General features: G+C 34.7%; 1 protein-coding gene across 1 annotated transcript; it reads right to left on the bottom strand.

Moving 5' to 3' along the window:
• Positions 1-499: 499 nt before the first annotated feature.
• Positions 500-16,750, bottom strand: LOC137918405 (organic cation transporter protein-like). Its single transcript, XM_068761206.1, has 7 exons — positions 16,561-16,750; positions 7,706-7,916; positions 5,977-6,077; positions 4,509-4,660; positions 3,108-3,734; positions 1,786-1,967; positions 500-686 (listed from the first exon to the last, which is right to left on the bottom strand). The coding sequence occupies exons 1-7, from the start codon at positions 16,725-16,727 to the stop codon at positions 528-530; spliced, it is 1,599 nt and encodes a 532-aa protein (XP_068617307.1). The 5' UTR covers positions 16,728-16,750; the 3' UTR covers positions 500-527.
• Between the last annotated feature and the right edge of the window lie 7,132 nt (positions 16,751-23,882).

Raw genomic sequence — 23,882 nt, 5'->3', positions numbered from 1 at the left:
TTTACAATGTAAACAAAAATGTATCATTTTTAAAATATTTTATTAGTTGCATTGGATTAATTGCATTTGAACACAAGTAATATTTACAATACATTACCCACTTTGGCTTAAAAATTTTGTCTTTAATCATAACCAATGCAATCGCCTATTATATATATTATACACTTAATACATTTATTATAAATTTAATGATATTTTTAATGTTGCATTCAAGACAAAGAAATTAAAGTACAATTATTATAAGTATAATAATTAGTAATATTCAAGTAGTATTATCATTAGATTGTGTTAAAATTTTAATTATTGTTGTTACATATAACTTAATTCAAATAAAGAACACTTAATTGCTTAACATACAAATAGCATACTGTCTCTAGTTACATAAATTTTGCTCTAATATGTAAAATTTCAGTGCTTTTACCTAATATTTAACTAGTTTTTATAAAAGTAAATATTTATGTATTATTTCTAATTATTTACAGTTTCATTTTTGGTTTAATTTAGCAATGTCTTTCGTTTTAAAATTTTCATAAATGTGTTGTAATTTTTGCTTTATAATTTTCTACTTGTGCTATCGTGTCAAACATCGGTAAGTGTTTGGTTTCAGGCGTAAACGTCAGTAGTAATGCTGCAATAATAGCCGTCGATGCAAAGAGAATTGACGGCAACGACGATAGCTCAGCTGACTGAAAGAAATCATAAATAATAATTGTATACATAAAAATTGTTGAATATAATAATAAATTAATAGAAACGATTAAGTAATATTAAAAGAAGAAGAAAGAGAATAATATTTAACAGAGTTATACTAAGATTTTATTATCATATATATTTTATTGTACATACGGGTGATCAATTTAAAATATATTACATTATTTTTTTTATAGGCCAAAAACTTCTGGCTGTAGAAAGTAGTAATACGAATTTTTTATTATTAGTTTGGGGTTTCAGCCTTTTAAGGATGTGTCAAACCCCATTGAGACCATCATAAATGTTCATGATTAACCATTCAATGATACTTGTGGAGGCAAGACGTCAATCTAGAATATTGTCTAGGCGTTTCTAATTTGAATTTCCACAAAACAGATGGCGTAGCGCCATTATCGTACCAAATATATATTACCTCAACAGAATTTTTCTTTTATTTCGATTCTTGGCACATTCTATATTAAACAATACCCGGCGATAAATATTGCACATCGACCTTTAGAAAGAGATAATCGGCTAATTTCGGCTACGTAGAGATTTATCTCTGTCGCACGAAATACAAGCAGTCCGGTATCTATTAGGAGCTGAACAAGTATCATCTGCTTCTTTTGATAATTATTTTTTGTATTTTAAAAAATTATAATAAGGTGAAATGGAAGTAACTGAGAATTAGAATTATTATTATTACAATGTTTCATGTAAACAATAGGTATAATGGTGTTTATTACGTACAGTTGTAATTTTCCTAAATAATTAAATATGTCAAGATAATGTGAAAATGTTTATTTTATTTCACCCCAACCTAAAGCCACCACTTATAGACAAATTGGTATATTTTATATTAAGAATTCATAGAAGAAAGCACACCTCGGGTATTATGTGTTCGCTTTTAGACTATTTTAGTGTTGATCTCATATCATTTAAAAAAAATACATGGTTTCGCATTTTTTTCTCAGGTATCAGACATTTTATCTAACCAGGATGTACACAACTTGACGTCAACAAGAGACGTAATCCACAATATTGTGAATTCTAAATTCGAATTTGATGACTGTCAAAAAGTGTCAAACTTCTTACCAACAAAGGCGTAAGCGGGGCGAGCATACTGCCAACTCTAGCTGCCGTATTTCCCCAACCGACTAATGATCCTCGGACACTTGTGGGAAATAGTTCCAAACTGTACGTGTATATTCCAGTAAAGCACACCACTACTCCTACTTTACCAATCAAAAATAGAAGCACTTTCAACCACATTATAGCTGAAAAAAAATATTTCTAAATATCACCAAAATAATATTAAAACATTAATATGGCACCGGAAAGTCATGCCATTTCCTTGCTTTAAGTTCTTTCGTGAATTTTTAATGAGTTTTTTTTATTTTTAATCTATGATATCCGTATAATCTTAACCTTTTATTATCTAGGGTGCAAACATATTTATAAATGTTGTAGCGGTAGGGATAAAGAGAAAACCAAAAATTAGTATAACATCCGATGAATTCGGTAAGGCGGAGATATGGTGGACAGATAACATATAATTCAGCGAAAAAATCGTACAGGTTGTTATAGCGAGAAATAAAACAGACTAGTAAGGGTCGGGTAGAATCAGGAATTTATAAAATGTGAATAAAGGTTTTATATATAACTGTAAAACTTTTCTAAGAATGTAATTAGATAGATAAACAGCAGGTATATAACCATAGACAAGAATTAAATAGTACTGCAATATGAAAGGAAACCTACTGTAATATTTTAGGAGATAAGGAGAAGCAAGAAAGGCGATGTATAGAAATAGACTAGTAAGCCAAAGGAATGTGAGATATTGTGAAGAAAAATAGAGTAACGTATGACAGAGATTGTAACGGAAAAAAGGAGAGAAACAAAAAGAAGTAAAAACCATGTCCCTCCCAAGATAGAACGAGAAGTCCCCAATAACAGGGGCCATTAAAAAGGCGTGGCGACTATGGCATATCCTCCCCTAGATCTTTAGATATTTGCAAGAGGCTTATGCCTATCAGTGGGCATCTATGGGCTAAAACGAGGAAGGAATAGAAAGTAGTTAAGAAACGAATATTTTGAACATTGACGAACAGAGACGGTTTGGTCGTATTCCCGAAAGTTAAAAACTAATCGAATGCATTTGGGAAGATGCGCATTCAGGTTGAAATAGACATAAAGAAGATATATATATATATATATATATATATATATATATATATATATATATATATATATATATATATATATATATATATATAGACATAAAGAATATAAATATAGAATATAAATAGACATAAAGAAGATACAATGCTATTGTAGCTAATGAGCTGACTACAAAAGTGATTTGTACAGAAATGACATTACTTTCCGGTATTACTAATATATATTTTTATACTTACAGTCGGGGGTGAATGCTTGTGCCATCAAAAATATTGCTGAAAATACGTAACCGCCTTGCAGCGATAGCTTTCTACCGATCTTATTAAAAACATAAAATGTTAACAAATCACCCGGAAACGAAGTTAAAGATGAAAGAATAAAATTCGTGTATTTATTTCCCGGAAGAAGAACGGAATGAATTGCCATACCGTAATATAAAAAGCTTGAACTAAAATAACAGAATGATGCTACAATAAGTCTAACCATCGTCTCCTTCGAATTAATTATGTCTTTTATAGTCTCTTTCTCTTTTTGTACCGATACGTTGAATCTCGCACGTAATTCATCATCCTTTATATTCATAATTTCTTCATCTGTGATGTTTATTTTGTTTGTTTTCGCTATTACTTTAAGAGTTTCTTTCGCTTCAGTCATTTTTCCGCGCAACATCTGCCATCTTGTACTTTCCCGTAATACGAAACCGTAGAACACAAATATATACATTGGTGTATATACGACTAGTATCAAATATTTCCAGTATTGCAGACCCATCGCAATGAATGCAAATAACACTTCGCCAGCGTAAACTGCATACGCGAATACTACTCCTGCCAATACTCTAGTGCTTTCACCTCCCACTTCGATTACTGAAAAGGAATAAAGAATATAAACAATGACGTTATTCGATTTAGACTGGAACTTCAAACAAAGGTTACTAATTTATTCTCTCATGATAATATAGGTAATTGCATACTTATTAATTGATCTTTGTTACGAGTTAAAGTCAATTACTTTTTTTATTTATCTATCTATTTTGTAACAATCTCGGAAGACGGTAGGTACTAGCCGCTATCAACCGGTCCTAAATTTATGAGAAGCCTGTGTCCAGATGTGGACACCTTACGATTGAAATATAATGATAATGTTGGAACAAAAATCCAGTATAAAATATATTCAATGTTAATTTTATAAACATTATCACGTTCACAGTTGATACGCACACAACATTTTAATTTGCAACGCATTGTATTTTGGAATGTTACTTTGTTACATAAATACGATAAATTACACTGATTTAGTTAATTTTCAAAAAATAACTATAATCTTTGCGTTCTTTTAGATTTGGTTTACTGAAAACGTCACATTTAAATCTATAAGGTTTGAATCAGAATATTGAACGCGTACTGAATGACCACCTTAGTCGAAGTCCTTATTTAGATGCTTTGCATATGGTCACTGATCACTTGCACTCACTGATCGCTCTTTGGTCACGGAGCAAGCTAAGTTACGTAAACAATGTTTAGGCAAGACAGAAAAAAAACTACTTAAAATTTTAACAATGTTTAGTAGAATTTATGTGGAATATTTAGTAATCTATTAAGGAAATGTTAAAGGTTGTTCCTGGGTTTTTGTTTTCTTACATAGAACTACAGCGACGGTATAAAGCCCGGACGCGAGCATAGATTCTAGAAATTCAAGGCCTAAATATGCGTAGTAGTCTTTGATGAATATTTTAAAAACACCAACAGCGCCGCCGATAGAGCACATAATGACGGTAGGTTTTCTTCCGATTCTGAAAAAAAAAACATGATGTATATTTATGTCATTCTAAAAACAGTAATCATTGTTAAAGTTGTACAATCCTTCGAATAAGAATGCTAAGTGTATCCTCCCATAGGCTCTTGTGCTCACTCACTTCATGGAACAGATTTTCAAAATTTTAGGAACTACACTTAAAGCTACACATGTCACACAAATCTTAACTCGCGGATTCCTCGGAGTAAACTCTTAGTGAACAACGATCTTTTTAATAGGTAATACACACACAACATTTACACAACAACAAGACACGGAGTTTTAACAAACGTCGCCATAACAGATGATAGCTTTTTGATATGCCTCGTGAGTGTCAGCATCCTTTACTTTTATTTCATGCATCCTTTACCTTTACCTTTATTATCTTTTCTTTCATTTATATTGGCGTAAGAATCGCAATGTAATTAATAAAACATTTAACCTCGTATTAAATCAAAATTCAAATTGTAATCCAAATTCCTTTCAAAATCCTTTATAAAAACTAAGTAAATTCTTATATACTCGTATTTTTTAATGAAAATAATATTTTTGGAAAAAGAATAGGCTATGTTTTTAAAAGCTATAAACTAATATTATAATTAAGAAAGGGACAAATAAATATCTGCTGCCGCTATGCAGTAGTAGTCGTGCAATGAAGTGCACCGCCCGCCAACCCACTGATAAATGCCACCAGACTCGGTGTTTGGCACTGGTCGGTGTAACATCTCCTAAGGATGCCCCGCGGAGAGGTGAAACACGTGTAGAGTAGATTAACGGTGGTAGTTGCGTTTCGCATTGTTTGCCGCACGCGCATTTATCAGCGGGCTGGTTGGCGGTGCACTTCATTGCACTACATAGCGGAAGTAGGTATAAATTTGTCCGTTTCTTAGTTAAGATGGACTTCCGCAAGGTAACGCCTGAATCTATTAGATAATATTGTCGTAATTTAACAATGTATTTCGAATAATTTTAGTGTGGTGTTAGGAAGTCACCACTAGATGGATCAAGGACATGATCAATCCGGTCATTACGGAGATCTTTAGGTGAGGCCTATGCCTTGCAGTGGGTGTTTATCTGCAGTCATGAATGAAAGAATAATTCTCTAGATAAATCTTTAAATTTTTTCCTTACAGGGGGTTTTGTTACAAAAACCTCAATGAGCTAAATAATGTCTTTTACAACTTTCTTTGCTGAATGAAAATATTGCTACATTTTCATTAGCCGTACCCAAATGTGAGACGCCTATGTCTTGCAGTAGTCATCTATCGGCTGATTGAATGAATGACGAAATAACTTCAATGGTATAAAACTTACTTGTCTGAAACCCAGCCAGTGATCATCATAGATACAATCATACCAGCATTATGTACGCCGCCAACTAAGGTTGACTTCCATGATTGACAGCCAAGATTTAACTAAAAGTAATAAATATTTTTTTATAATAAAAAAGAGACAAAAAATATTTTTTTATTCAAAGTCAACTTTGATAACACATATATAAGCCCAGGTAAATTTCTATGCTACATACTGCCTTAAAGTTGCAATTTCTTTTATATAAGCCACAAGTACTTCATGCACAGATAAGACGTTTCTTACATACCATGATTCTAGTCATTCGATCCAATACCTGTAGTTTGACTTTCCCAACCATCCCCAAGTACACTATAGAATCTTAAAAAGCCTATTTGGTAGAGTAACTCCCTGAATTCTTTTTTTGCAATGTTTTTTTCTTATTATAAGCTTTAATTTAACAACAATTGAAGACTAATGTCTAATTAATACCTCTATTTGACAGGAAAAAGTCAGCAAACAATATTACAAATCATTACATATATATATATATATATATAAAACTCATTTGCTATATACATAACTTATTTGCTATTAATTAATATATAGTACCCTTTAAGAAATCAACAGTTTCAGAAATAATAAATAAAGGTTTTTTTTCGCTATAATGAAATTATAGCGATAAAAAACCTTTTTAAAATTCGAATTATTTTGTACTGCTAGAAGTTATTGGCCTATCGTATACCTATAGAACAAATAATTTATTGTAACATATATCAGAGTGATTACTTAATATGAGGCAGTTGGAAATAGAATGTAAAAGGTTACATCTGTAACCAATCACCTATATTCCTACTTATGTACTGACTTATCACTACACCTGTGGAACCATAAGGTTTAGATACTTTAAGTTTTCTAGAAATATTGTTTTTGTCGAGAAGAGATCAGCTAAGAAAGATATTTACAAAATTTGACATACAAAAGTGGTTCAGGAAGCGTTCATTAAAAATGCATATTTTTTTAAACTACGCTCTTTTTTATTGTGGCTGTTGCAGCCAGTAATACATAATATTAAAGAAATTAATTTTTTTAAGATTCAAGTAGGTCTTTATTATTTTTTATTGCAAATTTTTATTACGTCTATTATTATCAATATTGCCTTATAAGTATTTTTGATATACCAATTAAAAAAAAACAATGCACTCTTATCGACCTTTAAATATGTTGTTATTTTAAATCATAACATATTTAATTAGTTAAATTAATATTGAAATAGGAATTTTATCATTATGTAAAACAATGAATGCATTACTATACTATTTACATATGAATGCAGTTTATTATCAATAAATATTTGCTTACACGTTCGTTGACATTAAAATTTAAATTATTTGTTCAGATTTAGGAAGATTGCATGGTTACTGATAATTATTCGACATTGTAGGGACGTTTTAAGTACGTTTCATATTTTTTTAACACAACTCGGCGTTTTATGTTTAAATTGTTTTCTTTAATTATATAGTTATGCATAGAGCTTTCTTTGTGCATTGCGTCCAGAGAATATATCGAAATCATAGAAAACTTGCCATAAAGACTGAAAAAATTATGAATTAAAAAAAGTAATAGCCGTTGTTATTTTTTTAATTTTTTTAAATAGTTGAAAATTTTAACGCTTATATAATAATAAACGTTGCGCTTACATTCAGGCTTACATCATCGCCGTCTGATCACTTATTATTAGCATTTTACTTACAGCAGAGACGATTGAGTTATCGCTCTCATATATCCACTCGTCACATTCTACAAAAGCATCAGAAAATATCTTGCTGGAGCAAGTTTGGTTCGCCTTCTCGAAATTACTATCGTCGACAACCGGTCTGAAGCACCTACTGTCCACGTTTTGTGGCCACCAATGTGGCATTTCTGCAATCGCAGCCGAATCATCGCACTCTGGAACTCGGCATCTAATAAAAAGAATAATTCTTTAATTATTTTTTTAAAAAGTTCGAATTTTGAAAACTAATCACTGATATTAATCCAAAACAAGATTTAATTACGATAATTAAAACGTATAGTATTTGTTATTAGCGTTATTAGCATATTGCTAAATAAAAATGTAGCATGTTATTTATTAACAAAAACTAAATTCAGAAAAAGAGTCTTCTTATAGGAGAAAACTTCAGAAAAATAATAAATCTTTTATACAGACTTTTTTCTTCGTAATATACAAGTAGCAGATGGTAACACTGGAATTACATTACTAATTATAACAACACTTTTATTATAAAAAGCTGCATAACGAGTAAAATCATTCAAATGTTAATATGAATTGACAAATATCAATTTATGAGAATCAACTATTACAGCAGAGGAGCTGATTTAATTTTTTGCTGAAATAATTTATTCATTTGAACCAGTGTTCAATATGATTTTGATTGGTCATATTCATTTGACAACAGTGTACAATTGATATCAATAAGCGAGACACACGCCACACGCACATTGAATTTATCTGCCTTAAGTGGTTTATTACTTTCAAACAAAGCTATGCAGATCTATACAAAAACCGAGGTCAACGATATATCTTAAATCATTACTCGTTTAAAATGGCAGTGAGCATGGCGAGTGGTGACAAGCCATTAGACGCAGCTTGAGTAAGCTCCTGGCAGTGTAAGGCAGTGCAAGATCTGACATTGTGACGATCATCGAAGGACGCCTAAGCCTTGCTTTGAACATCTATCAGCTAACATGACAAAGAACAGGAAGGCTACGAATTTATTTTAGCACAATAGTCTTTATTGTACACACTATAAAATACATAAAAAAGTACAATGAGTGGTCTTATCACACGAAGTAATTTCTTCCAGACAATCATAGTATTAAAAAAACATAGATTAAATAAGGGGAAGTTAACGTGTACATATAGACAAAACATACATACATATAACATACATTTTGTCGTATATACCTTTAATAAATACAGTATGATACGTAATAATAGATACAATAATAAATAAAAACAAAAAAATTAACTTGTATTGCATTTGGCTCAGAAAGGGTAAAAAAGTGAAAGAAAAAAAAAACAAAATGATGATTAATCAATGGTCTAGTACAGGATACAGAACTTTTTGGCGGGCCGAAAACAAAGTAACATTTATTAATAATCAACAAAACTCTACTTACAATAACCATTGGAATAAAAAAAATAAAAAAGTAAGGTTTTCATATAGAAATTCAATATAACAAAAATCAGGGAGACGCGTCGCGTTCGTACTGTGTTTAAACAAGTCGCTGTGAGAGTAATTCGTCAAGAACAAATTGTTTCAGTTTAGTATGTACTACTTTTATTTATAATTTATTTTATAACAATATATTGATAGAAGAAAGTCGATGAATAAATTTAATTTTCGAAATGCTTAGTGGGGCGCATAAATATATTGAAAGGGCGCATCTCTGGTCTAATAAATACTCCTTAAGCATAATTATACTATTTGATACTATTATATTAAAATATTAAAGAATTAAACTAGTTTCGATCATGAATCGCGGGCTAGATCATGTTGATGCGACCAAATTTAGGACACATTCATTGGTAATCATATGGAGTATTTTAAAAACAATCTTTATTTTGTAAAAATTTCTTAGTGTGTAGTGTGTGTTTCTCAACGTGGGGCCCACGCCTCATAGGACGGCAATTCGAAACTGGAATCGACACGAGTTTAACCCTTTCGCTTTAATATAAAAAAAAAAAAATATTTTCCATAAGGGGGCATAAGAATTTTAGAGAGACTAGGATGGGTCATTGCACGTAAAAAGTAAAAAACTGGTAATGCTTTAGCGGTTTTTTATCATGTAAGACCGGATGCGAAAGTAAGATTAGACTGGATTGACATATAACCGTCGTTTCAGCCGACAGAGGCACACTGCAAAACATAGGCCTACAATAATCGCTACGCTTGGCAAGGGGGTTGGCGATCGCAGTGAGGTATAGTGGTATCCAGAGGACACTTCTGCCTATCCTCGTGCGTAATATACATATATATGTGTGAATAATTAACTTTGTATCCCGGGAATGAAACCTGTGACCTATGATCGCAAGTCCCAGTCCTCTACCGCTGAACTACCACTGCTCTAACATATAATTTAACTTAACAATTTTTTTTTCTCTTAAATTATTTATTTCACCTACTCAGTACATAAATAAAAGTATTTTATTTGTATTTAATATTGTATAAGTAGTTTGTATATAAATACATAAATAATATCTACATATTTACGTCCATTTTTAATACATTTATCGATTTTAAATATGCAGAATAAAACAACATTATCGATTATTTGAATTAAGAACATTATTAGTTTATTAAAAAATATTTATTTCAACAGACAAATATTGGTATTTATTTAAATAACATGATTCTTAATAACTCGTTTAGCAATTACAACCACATGAGATTTATTAGCTGCTATTCAAACCTGTTATAATTAATATTATGTAGATCTTTGGTTTTATCCTATATTATCACTTTTGATTTTAAAGTGTTATGGATTAATCGTAATTTATTTCGCTATTATTATATTAAAGGCGGGAGATCTTGAATCTTGACGAAAGTATGCTAGGTAACGCGGCGATCGCCCCGCCTCTTTTTTAGTCCTAGAACGGGCGATATTTTGTATAAACATAAAATTAAAATTTAGACTTAAAACAGTTTATTTAAACTAAAAACTATGAACACAAGAAATATTAACTAAAAAAATGAACTAAACAATAATTACAAAAATTGTTTTAAAGTACATATTTATGAGAAGAATCTAGTATCTTTTATGAGCGTGACCATCTTTACAACACTCGCCACGGTGAAGAAGTTCATTGCAAAACTAGCATTTGAAGCAAGTCAATTTCTGCACAAACTACGCAGTTTCGTCGAACATATAGCTTTTCGCCTTCATTATCTATCCGAATTGACTTATGGCTTTTGATGTCTACCGTAAGACGGCGAAGCCGATAAGTTTTACATCGTGGAGTTCGTGGCGCCAAGTTCGATGAACCGTATCATGTGATAAATCATAGTACCACGACTTTTAGGTAACAGACCTTTAAGTAACAGTCGACATTAATCGTAATACTACGACTCCCGCCTTTAAACTACAGTTGAGATAAATCGTAAAACTACGTCTCGTGCTTTTAACCTATAGCCGAGATAAATCATAGGAATACGACTCCCGCCTTTAAGCCACAGTCGAGATAAATCATAGTAATACGACTCCCGCCTTTAAGCTGCAGTCGAGATAAATCGTAGTACTATGATTCCTGCCTTTAAGCTACAGTCGAGATAAGTCATAGTAATACGACTCCCGCCTTTAAGCTACAGTCGAGATAAATCGAAGTACTACGACTCCCGAATTTAACGTGTTAACAGCTTAATTTTTGAGTTATGGGATAATAGACAAAGGAAAGTAAAATTTCTACTAAAACATTGATATGCATTCACATAAGATAAACTTTTAAGCACCAACTATATCTAGTCACATAAAACACGTTAAAACATTTGTTAAGTCATCCTTGTTTGCAATTCAATTGAATTCAAATTACTTGTAGTTCGTCATAATTTATTATATCTAATTAAAGAAGTCCGTACCAGGCGCATTAGAAGATAATGTATTAAAAATAGAAATATATCAACGGTCCTATATTTAAAAATGATTCAGACAGTTTAAAAAAACAGCGATTACAATTCTTTTAATAAAAAAGGAATAATAAACTTGTAACAAATTTTCATTGACAAAGTCGATTCATTCTTTTTAGAATAAGGTATATGCTTCTATAACAAAATATCGAAAGGATTTTTAAATTTATCCGCGTAAAATTTAAAATTTATGTTCAGGCAATATTATATACGACATGAACATACCTGATATGATTATTATGCCGATGTTCACAAATGGACTATTTATGACAAGAAAATATTGTAAAAATTGCGTTAGAGTATCGAGTTTTTTGTTAGGTATATCTCTATAGAATCAACATAACTTAAGTAAGAAAAGGACCAATATATAGCTACTTCCGCAGATACAGTCGTAGTCGTGCAATAAAGTGCACCGCCCACCAGCCTGCTGATAAATGCGCATGCGGCAAACAATGTGAATTACACAACTACCACCGCTAAATCACTCTACACGTATTTCACCCCTCCACGGGGCATCAGGAATAATGTTACATTACTACGACTACATGTGCGGAAGTAGCTATATTGGTCCTTTTCTTAGGATGGACTTCCGCAAAATAACGCACGATTCCATTAAATATTCAACATACCCTGACAGTAGTCCATGTATGAATACATATATATATGTTGGTTGTATCAATGTTTGACTTTTCGATAAAACTTAGCAAAAAGCATATAGAAAGATAATATATTTATTACATTATTTGCTAGTATTGGTCAAAACATATATATACAGATTACATCTTAATTAATATATTAATGTTAACGAAATTTAATAATATTCGAATAGAGCCTAATATATCGATTAATTTTAAAATATATAAAATTGCGCTTAAATTATTTATCTGACACTTGGCAAAAGTTTTCAATAATGATATTTTCTTTTGTTTGAGCTTAACGAACAGATTACTTTTTTTCATTCTCTCCTTTTTATTTTGTTTTTTATGGACATTATTGCTTCTCCTTTATACAAACTGAGATATTTTCAGAATTGATGGGAAAATTTAAAATTTAATTTCAATCAATGGAACAATTTTTCTTTCCACAAGTTTATATTAAATTTATATCAAACTTTACACTTCCGGTTATAATCGGAAATTTAACTAATATTAAATTAATTAAACTATTATTAAACAGTCTATCCATTGAATTTATTCAATGGATAGACTGTTTAATAATAGTTTAATAACCTTTTTTAATCTGATAAATTAATATCAATGAAATATTATTTTTGTAACATTCGTTTTGTATTTATCTTCGAAGTAAACGAACTCTCTATTTGTATTTGAATACACATCGTTCAGGTATTTGACGGTCATTCATACAGTTTATAATCTCTTTTTAAACAAAGAATCTTCAGACAATTTATCAGAAAAAATGATATGTCGTGTTTTGTGATCTGTAAGAATATGGTTTTCATACTTCTCTTTTTCAATTAAACACATAATAAATTGAGAATTAAATTAATATAATAGCTATGAATTTTCTAAACAGAAAACACTTTATAACACAGACGTACTTTACAGTAACTAACTACTAGTAACTAAAATACTAAGGCTAAATGTAAAAAAAATCACATCTTAGAATACATATTTAATGGTTTCATTCATTCAATCATTCATTCATCCATCCATTCATTCATTCCTGTGAGCCGATAGCCCTTTGCATGGCCGTTCCCAAAAATCGCCACAGTGATCGGTCTCACTGTGTATAAATAGTTATTTATTAGTTAATAAGTGTCAAGTCGAACAGGTAAGGTTAAACTTACCGTTAAATTATAATTTGAAGGTAAGTTCGAGCCATCCGAAACTAAAACTGTACCACAATGCGACATTGCAATGTCTTAGGATAAAAAAAAGCGTAACAAATCATCTTTGCTTATCGTCTTGAAATGTGATATGTCTTATTAATTTTGTACGTAACATTAGTTTATTCGTAAAATATTTATATTTTTTTTCTTTAATACAAAAACGATTTTTAAAACCAGTAACAAATTGAAAACAATATTTTAAATCGTTAAGAGGAACGCTATCTAAACGAATGTTATACAATTTTTAAACACCATTAATTTTTAATTAATGTCACGCTGCAATAACTCGCCTACGTGATTGAAATTTCAAAGGTTATCGTAATAATTTCTAGAAAATAATTAAAAATGGAGAGTGCTATTAACTTCGTTAGGAGATCAAGTTAGAAATGAAGAGATCCGCAACCAGTCACCGAAGTATTAATAATAGTAGCAGCTGGCGGGGAAATACCGCGTGCAAACGATAGCCGTTCAGGCCGAAAGTTTTTTAGGTGGCCACGAGCGGGTAGACGCGGTGTAGGAAGACCTGCCTCCAGGTGAACTATTAGCTGAGATGATGATAATGATGACTTAATTAAAAACAAATCTTTATAAAAAATTGTGTTATTTCTCGTTTTATAAATTTCATACAATGTATATAGTACGCACTAGTATTATTCCTCATCATAATTCCAGCCGCAAAAAGTCCAATACCTACCATAACCTTATCGTGCGTTCTCTCTTATTGCAAATAAAAGTATATGCACTTATAATATTTGTTTATGATGTATTCTCCTATTAAAGTTTGTTTTATTAGTTAATAGATATTTAGAAGAATATTTATGTTATATACATATATATATGTGTACATAACATAAAATTATTGAATAAAAATTCAATTATTGAACATTTTTTCTATAACAGTTACACATCAACTGACACACGATCACTATAAGGAATTAAATCTGCATAACATAAGTTGAAAAAACAGTGAATAAATATGTAAATAACATAGACCTTCATCACATAATCCCCTCCAATAGATTTTAATGAGGACCAATGGGCTTGAATCCGATGTCCTCTGATTACCTTAATAAAGTCTTCTAGCCACATCATGAGTAAAGAGTTGCACTGGTGTTAGTAATCTATTAAAATAAAAGGCAGAGGTAGCCTAGCAGAAGAGAAGACTGAGATCTGTGTTCCAGAGAACGAACAGCAGCGTCTTCTGCCACATAATACCACACTGCGATCGCCAACTCGTTTTCCAAGCAATCCAATCATGGTATATATCTTAAGAGAAGGCCTATGCCCAGCTGTGGACGTCTGTGGGCTGAAAGCACGACGTGGATAATCCGTCAGCCTAGTTATAAACCAGTATGATTTACAATAATAGGTTCTTAGTTCAATTACCGACAAATGTACATTTAGTGTGAGAAATATCATCGACAACCTACAAGCAAACCGGTTTTAACTAGAATTAAGTAACCAAAAGTGGAACACCTAACACATGCTATGTTAAAAAGTAAAACATATACTTACTAACACATTAAATAAATACAAATATCTTTTTTTTTTTAATTACATTGTTTTTTTAAATGTTTTAACAGTAAAGAATAGTTTAGCATTTGTTATAGAAATGGAACAATCCGGTGTTAATACTGTGACAGATATAAGTCAATAAAAATGTTTAAAAAAAATGGTTCCGTAAGGAAAATGTAATGTACTCGTACCTTTCTGTTGCGTGGCTAATGAAAATGTTATGCCGGACTTTTACTGGATATCCCACTGTCATTGACACGTTTTGTTAAAACTACGGAACGCTTACACATATGACTGTTTTAATAGCGTTGGCCCAATTCTTCAAAGTCTTAGAATATAGCAGGATCTTTCCATCTGTTAATAAACGGTTACGAGCAGAATTACATCGCGCGCGACCGCGGAGCTAAGGCAGTAGATAACTCTGTCTAGACTATTAAGTAACTACTATTAATGGCGTTGAAGGAGAACGTGATAAAACCTCCTTCGACGTAGAAATCTTTCGACGGTTGTATATGAGGAACTCTGATGTTCTATTTATTATGACAGCCTGTGCCAAGACTCGTCCGATACCCTAGGATTAATTACAGAAGGCATTAAAGGCAGAAGCCAAATAGAAGAAATAAAATAGTAGAAAAAATCTGAATCTGTACACTATGAAATATATAATCCAAAACTACAGGCGGCTGTCACAAATGCACGCACCAATTGATTGTAAATGGCATGGAAAACATATTTAAAAATTAGAAAGCCACATAGCGCATATAACAGACGGTCTTGGGGTCTAAAGTTTCTGGACTTGATACGACGAACTGGTAAACGCAGTCCAACGTCCAACCGTAACGTTTGACGAACTTGTTAAATTTGGTGGAACGCTCTAGATGCATGCAGCTACCAACCGGTCCAATTGGAAATTTTGGGGGTACTCCTCCATATCTCTATGTTCAGCAGTAAACGTCCTACGGCTAAAATGATGATGATGATTATTGCAGAATAAAAACAATTGATATAACATATAGATTGAAAATAAATAAACTGAATTATTTTCATATCTGCGCGGCTGAAAATATTAATGACCGTAATTAGTCAATAAAAAAAAAACTATCAATTATAACATAAAAATAACTTATTAATAATTTATAGCTCGATAAAATGATATCCAGCTATAAAATAATAGCGCTTATAGCGTATTTCCACTGAACCATTGATACGAAAAGAAAAAGGTATCTGTAGAATCATCAAAGCATCCCTATTACCATTGACGCTTAGTCATCATTTCAAAAAAAATCATCGTGGACCTGTTAAGCTCAATAATTTTTTTATCCCATAGCCTTGACCAAAAAAATCCACTGCGAATATGTTTATATAAATAAAAATCGTAACGACAATCTTTAATTACTAAATTCCAAACGAAATGAATATCGATAATTAATAATTAAGACAAGCAATTAAATTAAAAAACATACTGTCAAAATTTCGTCCGTTACTACATTATCTTTTTATTTAGTCATTTATTTATTATTAAAAGAGAAAAGTTATTAAAAAAATTATCAAAATTACCTGTGATTTATATCTTCAGCAACAAATATATAATTAACATGAATCATTGAAACCATAAGAAGTGGAATGCATATAAAAAAATACTGAATTTTCTGATATTTGGCAAACTTTTCAATATCCCTAAACACATCACTATGCATCGTGTTCGTTGGAATAAACACAGTCATAATTTATTTATCTAATTTCTCACTCCGAACGTTTATTTTAAAAAAAATGTTTTCTAAACAACCACTAGAATCGGAAGCTGTCGAAGTACTAAATGAATTTTGACAAAAACATTCTGTGTAGGGTTAGTTTTGCTAGAACCATGCGATAAGCGCTAAGTTATTCACATCAAAAGAATGGATTTGCATTTATAAATTTGTACAAAAAAAATAATACAGGCATTTGTATTTAATTAGAGCATTCTTTACTGTTTAGCTGGATAAGAATGTGTGATAGCATATCATAACTTAATTACGTTGTACCTAAATATTAATTGTTTCTATTTATGTGATTGGTATAAGGCATAAAAGCTATTAAAAGGTTAGTAATTATTTTATATTATATTCTGTATAAAGTGGTCACTCTGAAATATGTTCCATTTGCATATTTTTTAATTCGAATGCCACAGACCAATAAATCCTGACAATACCAAGTTTGTAGAGACAGTTAGTAAACAATAATTAATCAATTTTGAAAAATGTTTTCTTACTATTTTATAATTACGATATTATTATTTTTGAATCCATTGATTTTTGAATAAATTTTACAAAACACTAATTTATAGTATAAACCTGAAATCAATCACCCTGTAAAGTGAGTCTAAAATGAATTTTATTTCACTGTAAATACAAAATAATATATGATGATAAATTTTCTGTTTTAGAAATAGTTCCTTTTACAATTAAAGCTTCGATGCATTCTGAAAAACAATTTCAAGAAGCAGTGAGCCTTTTCCTCTTCGTTGTCTTTTCCACTGCGTCTTCAAACACATCTACCGCTTCTTATTTTTCTCGAAACCGTATTCCACAAAGTTTCTCTTTTACTATCGGAAATGAATGAAGTGGGTGACATGAAAAGTCGGGTCTGTAAGGACGATGATGTTACAATTCCACACCTACCATAGCTATCATTATCACGTCAGTCAACAGACGTCTTCTAGAAGGCAAAGGTCTTCCTAGGGGATTTAGCCAAAATGGCCGTTCTTGCACTGCCCGCATCCTGCGACTTTCCCCGTCATTTACTATGTCTTCGATTCGCATAATAGATATAGCACTGTGTGTAATAATTATCTATACGAATATGCAGATCCTGCTGAGTAGATGATGTTCTCGAACATTCTACAAAACAACAAGCAAACTATTGCTAGTGGTTTGCGATTACTGTTTTCTTTTTGATAACAATTGTTGCACAATAGCCTGTTACCAAACTTCAATAACACATGACGGCACCTATAAATGCGATGGCGTTTTAGATCTAGCACTTCCAATCTCCTGAATAACCTTATAAAATATTTTGAATATGACATAGTCCAGCGGATCAGCATGTTGAAGTAGTGGTGGACAGGCCACGCAGCGCAGGTGATCGTTGAGGCCTTAAGCTTCTGGAGTGGAGACCACGGACCGACAAGAGAAGGTCGTTGGAGGTGCTTTCTGCCGACCTTTTGCCTTATTAAAAATCTTTTGGACATATGTCCCACAGTAGACGTCGTACGGTTGTAATGATGGTAAAAGTGATGATGAATCGTTTCAGCTCGTAGACACCCGAGACTTGGGCCTCTCCCAAATATATCTCTGGGGGGACATACCATAATCGCCATACTTGCCAGGCGGGTTGATAAGAGGACGCTGCTGTCCATCTTCTGGCAGCTTGTTTGTGAACTGTGGCAATCCTATATAATTAATGCACAAAGTGTGAATCATTTAAGATTGTATCTCGGAAATCGAACCCGCGACCAACGATTACGAGTCTTAATCCTTTACCGATGTATTACCACTGTCGATGATGATCTGATGATGATCCTCAAAGCTTATTCTAATTTGGTAACGTACGTCGTATCGTTGTCGCTGACTGAGATCACAACGAAAATAGCAAAAAAAATACATAAAACCAAAATATTTACGTGTTAAGTCCATAATGACGGTGAAACGTAATTAAATTAAAATACTTGTTAAAATGGCGAAAAAAATGATATAATTTACGTGAAAAATAAAGAAATCTGTGTTCTAATTTTGAATTATTTTTAAAATGCGCCTTTGTAAAAACTCTCAGTGTAGCACTGAGAGTTTTTACAAAGGCGCATTTACAACATTAACATTTACAACGTATTTGACACGACACAACACTTTTGAACATTTACATTTACAACGTATTCTTGGCGAAGCAGTTGTGGTCTAGACAGTTGTCATGTTCAAAAGTGAACAATTGCCGAGGGGCGTTCTTTGATCTTAAACTTCTGGAGAATAGAGATATTAGGCTAGAACTGTGTGCACCTCTATTTAAACTACCTAGACGTAAACTCAAGGCAGTTAGAGATGAAATCTATTCAAAAGATTAGGTTGTGTACACTTTCATTCATGTATATGTCAATATGTAACACAACCTTATTATTTTCTTTCAGTAATTGGACATAACGAGAAAGTTTTTTTTAACTAAAGCTAGAACAAACTTCTATATAGCCATGGAAAAAAACTTTGTCAGTGAAATTAAAAATAATTGTAAAAAATCGAACTGTAATTTTATTTTAATTATATGTTATTTTAGAAATCGCCTCGAGCGATAAGACCGTCTCTTGTACGTCTATATGAATTGTTTGTTTTTTTCTAATTATTGTCTATGGTGTACAAAAAGGTGTAAATAAACAACTAAAATAATTAAAAAAGTATATTAAATAACTGAAATAAAAAAACCGTACAATAGCAACGTACGTCAGAATTACCGTTTACTGCGATTAGCAACTATTTTATCTTACTTAATTTGCATTATGTTCCATTGAAACACAACTACTCTTTTGCTTAATTGATCTTACCAAGCCTTTTGGGCTAACATAGTCCAACAAAACAAATAACATAGCACGTTGTAGCGGGCACTTGAAACTTCATATTTTATCGTTTGCTTCATAATTCAGTTCCGACTGACGCGAAAATAATCGTTTTGGTGACGGACGTGGTGCTTTGAGCCAGAACTGAAGTGCAACAAGGCCAAATCTTTTCGCGCCATTGTGGGAACATTTTATAATATTGTTCCGACAGAAGTCTAAATAGCCATGTAATTTTGAGAAATTTGTTTCTCAAAAATACATGCATTTCATTTACATGAATTTCTTCACACAACAGTCTTTCAATTAGAATAAAAAACCACCCTCTGCTCCTATGGTTCTCTATTCTTAAAAAAAGCATTGTTTAAACAACTGAAGGGCAAATAAAAAATTGTTAGCTGCTAAGAACTACATGTGGAAATAGATCCTCGTCTATTGGAATTTCTCCTCAGAAAGGAGAGCTACCACCCTTGAATATTTGGATCACTTCTTAGTATATATCTATGTAAATAAATCCTAATAACAAAACAGATAATAGTCTTATTATTCCAGTTGACTTTACTGAGTTAAAGTCTTCAGCACTCTCAATTTTGTGTTTGCATAAATTAAATTGTAAAGAATACAACTGTAAAACCTAAAATTGTAAAAACATTATATACATATATTTAAATCATGCAAGTCAACAAAATTCTTTGAATTAGATTTTACTTAAAAAGGCTTTGTTTTGAATTTTAATTAATTTATATGTAAACAGGTTAATTCAAGGCCTATGGTATAAAGATTGTACTCGATAGTGCATAAATATGTATTAATTTGTATTTGGTTAGACTTATTAAGATAATGACATTAATATTATTTTTGTTTCATTTACTATAATTAATAAAGATTATCCTTTAAAGTTTAAATGTACAATGTTACTGTTATTGCTTTCACTAGATTTATTGTAATATAAATCGTAATTCGTCAACATAGTTCATTCAAATGTTATTTTTCAAAAACTTTTTTTTCATTAAATTTGTACATGACATTATATGTGTAAATGAACGCAGATTATTTGTGACATCTGCCACTTTAACATTATCTAGTACCTGAATGGAGCTTCCCAAATAAAATGAATAGACAAATACAATACGTCTATATTAATCGAGTTTTCTTATTTTAATCTTCTTAGGAATACAATAGAACAGAGTTTCACAACATTAAGCCCACGCCCCACAGGGGGACAGTTTGATTGTTAAAGGGGGGCTAAACTAGAAAGTGTACTCAACGCGAGTTTAACCCTTTCGCTTTAATATAAAAATTATGTACCTTACATAGGAGGACGTAAGAATTTTAGAAAGACTGAGCGAAACAGTTCGTACCATTCGAATATATTCCTAAAGGCAAAATACATTTGAATGCTGCAAGCCTGGAAAGTGTTTGATTACAACCGCCTGTGAGCACGAGTCCATTCGACTTATGTATCAAATGGGTCACGTAAATAAAAGACTTGCAATCTTTTGTTATGAGTTGAGATATTCGAAAATTAAATATAGAAGTGATGTGTTTCTCGCGTTAGCCTGTAAAACAGGAATATAAATTAATGACTAGATATAAAAATAATAAAGACAAATATATAATAAATTTTTGTTATGAAATTTACTTCGGTCTATTTATGCCGAGCCGCATTAAGCAGGCAATAATAACGTTATTTATTTCTTAATTTCACATTAAACCTACTTAAAATAGTGAGCATTTTTTTTTTTTTTTTTTTCGGTGGGGGAAATCTTCCGGTATTCAAGATGCCCTGCCTCTGGGGGATCGCCACGCGGTCTTCCCTTGCGCCTTGCTATTTTTCGATAGCCCGTCCCGGGGTATGCGTGGATACACTACCCCCGAAACCCTCGTGGTACTATCACGATGGTTCGGGACCACGTCGAACCATCGTCCGCCTCAGAGTCGCCGAAGCTAATGGGAGTTTAGGGCCCCCACCCTAAACTCCCGCGACTCCGAAGGCCCCGTTCATGGTAGGGGAGCACCATTCCTCGGAGGGCCGTCGCGAGGCACGTCTCTGCGCTGACGGCGTCGTCTCCGAGCGGGATCTTTCCTCTGCCGATCCCGTTCGGCTGCCTCCTTCTGGACCATGACGGTCTCACAAAAAGAGGCCACGGCCCTCCACGCCGATGACCCACTCAGCATCGCCGACACGATTGCTGGCAAGGAAAGGTCCTGTCCGATCTCGTCCGCCAGAATCCGCCGCTCCGACTGCCAAGGCGGAATCCTGGGCGGCTCCTCCGCAGTGGAAGCAGTTCGCCGTCGCTTCGCGACCAATCCTACACAGGTAATCACCAAAGCATCCGTGCCCGGTGATCATCTGCGTAAGCCTGTAGGTGAGCCTTCCGTCTCGTCGCTGCATCCAGGCCTCGAAGACGGGCAGGATCGCTCCAACGACGCGTCTGCGCGCATAGCGCTCTTCCGAGAGCTTAGCGCGCCACGTCGCAAGCGCCCTGCGCCGTTCCTGCCGTCTGACCGCCTCGAGCACACGGTTCGGCTCGCCACCGCCGTCTCGGCGGAGGGTGCGGACTTGGTCGTAGATCCTCGCATCCGACTCCGCTAGAATGTCCAGGGGCGGAAAGCGCGCCAGGACTGTCGCCGCCTCGAACGATATCGTGCGATATCCGCGTACGATCCGTATGGCCATCCTCCGCTGGACGCTGTAGATCTTAGTTCTACAGCGTCGAGTCGCCAGCCTTTTTGCCCACACGGGCGCCCCGTACAAGGCTACGGACCGTACGACCCCTGCATAGAGGCGGCGGACTTCCTCCGTGGGTCCCCCGAGATTAGGCAGCAGTCTATGCATGGCACCCGCTATCCTCTCAATCCGGGGGACGAGGCGATCGAAGTGCTCTTCGAAGCCCCAGCGACTGTCCAAAGTGAGGCCGAGGTACTTCATGTACCGCCCCACCGTGACATCGTGCCCACCGACGCGAACGCGCGAGTCGGGAGGTTCCCTCGTTCGAGGCAACCGGTGGAACCATAGCGCCTCGGTCTTGTTTGGCGCTATTTCCAACCCCAGCTCGCGTATTTTAGCGACGACGACTTCCGTCCCAAGCTCGGCGAGCTCCCTGGTCCTTTCGAAGTTGTCTCCGCTGGCGACTACCAGCGTGTCGTCGGCGTAACAAACGACGCTCACGCCGGCGGGGAGACTGACTTGCAGAACCGCATCGTACGCGAGGTTCCACAAGAGTGGTCCTAGGACCGACCCCTGCGGCACCCCGCGCTTGATCTCCCTCCGGTTACTCCTTCCGTTTTGGTCCATGTACACGATGTACCTGTCTCGCAAGTAATCGCCGATGACGCCTCGCAGGCAGGGAGGGACCTCATGCTGGATCAGTCCCTCCCTTATCGCATCCCAGGGCAGTGAGTTGAAAGCGTTGACGATGTCGAGGCTTATCGCCAACGCTACACCACCCCGCGACACGGCCTGCTCCGACAAGGACCGAACGCGCATGATCGCGTCGACGGTCGAACGCCCTCGACGGAAGCCAAACTGGCTGTCGGCAAGATCGGGGCCGACGCGAGACAGATGCTCGCCGATACGAGCGGCAATTATCCTTTCGAACAGCTTGCCGCACTCGTCCAGCAGGCATATGGGACGGTACGCAGAGGGAGATTCTACGGCCCTGCCTTCTTTCCTCAAGAGGACCAATCGTGCCTCCTTCCAAGGCGTGGGGAACGTGGCTCGGCGGAGACAGCTCGTGAAAAGCTCCGCTAGCTTACCCCCCAAAGACGCCAGACTAAGTACCCAGACCCGACCCGGTATTCCGTCGGGCCCCGGCGCGGTGTTTCGCGCTCTGAGACGGCTCACGGCTCGATCCAGCTCCTGCGCCGTTACCCTCGTCTCATCCGTCCACTCCCACGGCTGTGCCGGGGGGTGCGCGGAGGGACTTGACCGATCTTCCGGAAAAAGAGTATCTACTACCCTCCTCAGAAAGACCGGTTCTAAGGTCTCCGTCGTCGGGGGCATCCATGGCCGGAGTTTTCCCAGCACTATTCGGTATGGACGCCCCCACGGATCCCTGTCGAGTCCCTGCAGGAGCTCGACCCAACACCGAGCCTTGGCGCCAGCTACCGCCTTCTGCAACGCCTTTGTAGCCGCCCGGTACTCCCTGTACAGTCTGGCCATCTCCTCCTCCGGAGCTTGCCTTCGCCTCCTTCGGGCTCGGGTGTACCGGCGGCGGCTCAACAAGCAGACCTTGCGGAGTTCCGCAATTTCCGCCGACCACCAGTGAAATAGTGAGCATCTTGGATAAGGAACAGATGT

This window comes from Battus philenor, unplaced genomic scaffold (assembly GCF_028537555.1).
Source record: "Battus philenor isolate CCGP_79_NKW_IND1 unplaced genomic scaffold, ilBatPhil1.0.hap1 SCAF_14, whole genome shotgun sequence".
Taxonomy (NCBI): Eukaryota; Metazoa; Arthropoda; class Insecta; order Lepidoptera; family Papilionidae; genus Battus; species Battus philenor.
Note: the sequence above shows the minus strand (reverse complement) of the source record. Positions and strands in the feature narration are given on the sequence as shown.

Coding starts and splice junctions, on each gene's coding strand:
- LOC137918405 (XM_068761206.1), bottom strand. CDS start 16,727: ATGACTGTGTTTATTCCAACGAACACGATGCATAGTGATGTGTTTAGG. Junction 7,917..16,560: donor GCTGAAGATATAAATCACAG/GTAATTTTGATA, acceptor TCTTTTTATTAG/ATGCCGAGTTCCAGAGTGCG. Junction 687..1,785: donor CCCCGCTTACGCCTTTGTTG/GTAAGAAGTTTG, acceptor GATTTCTTTCAG/TCAGCTGAGCTATCGTCGTT.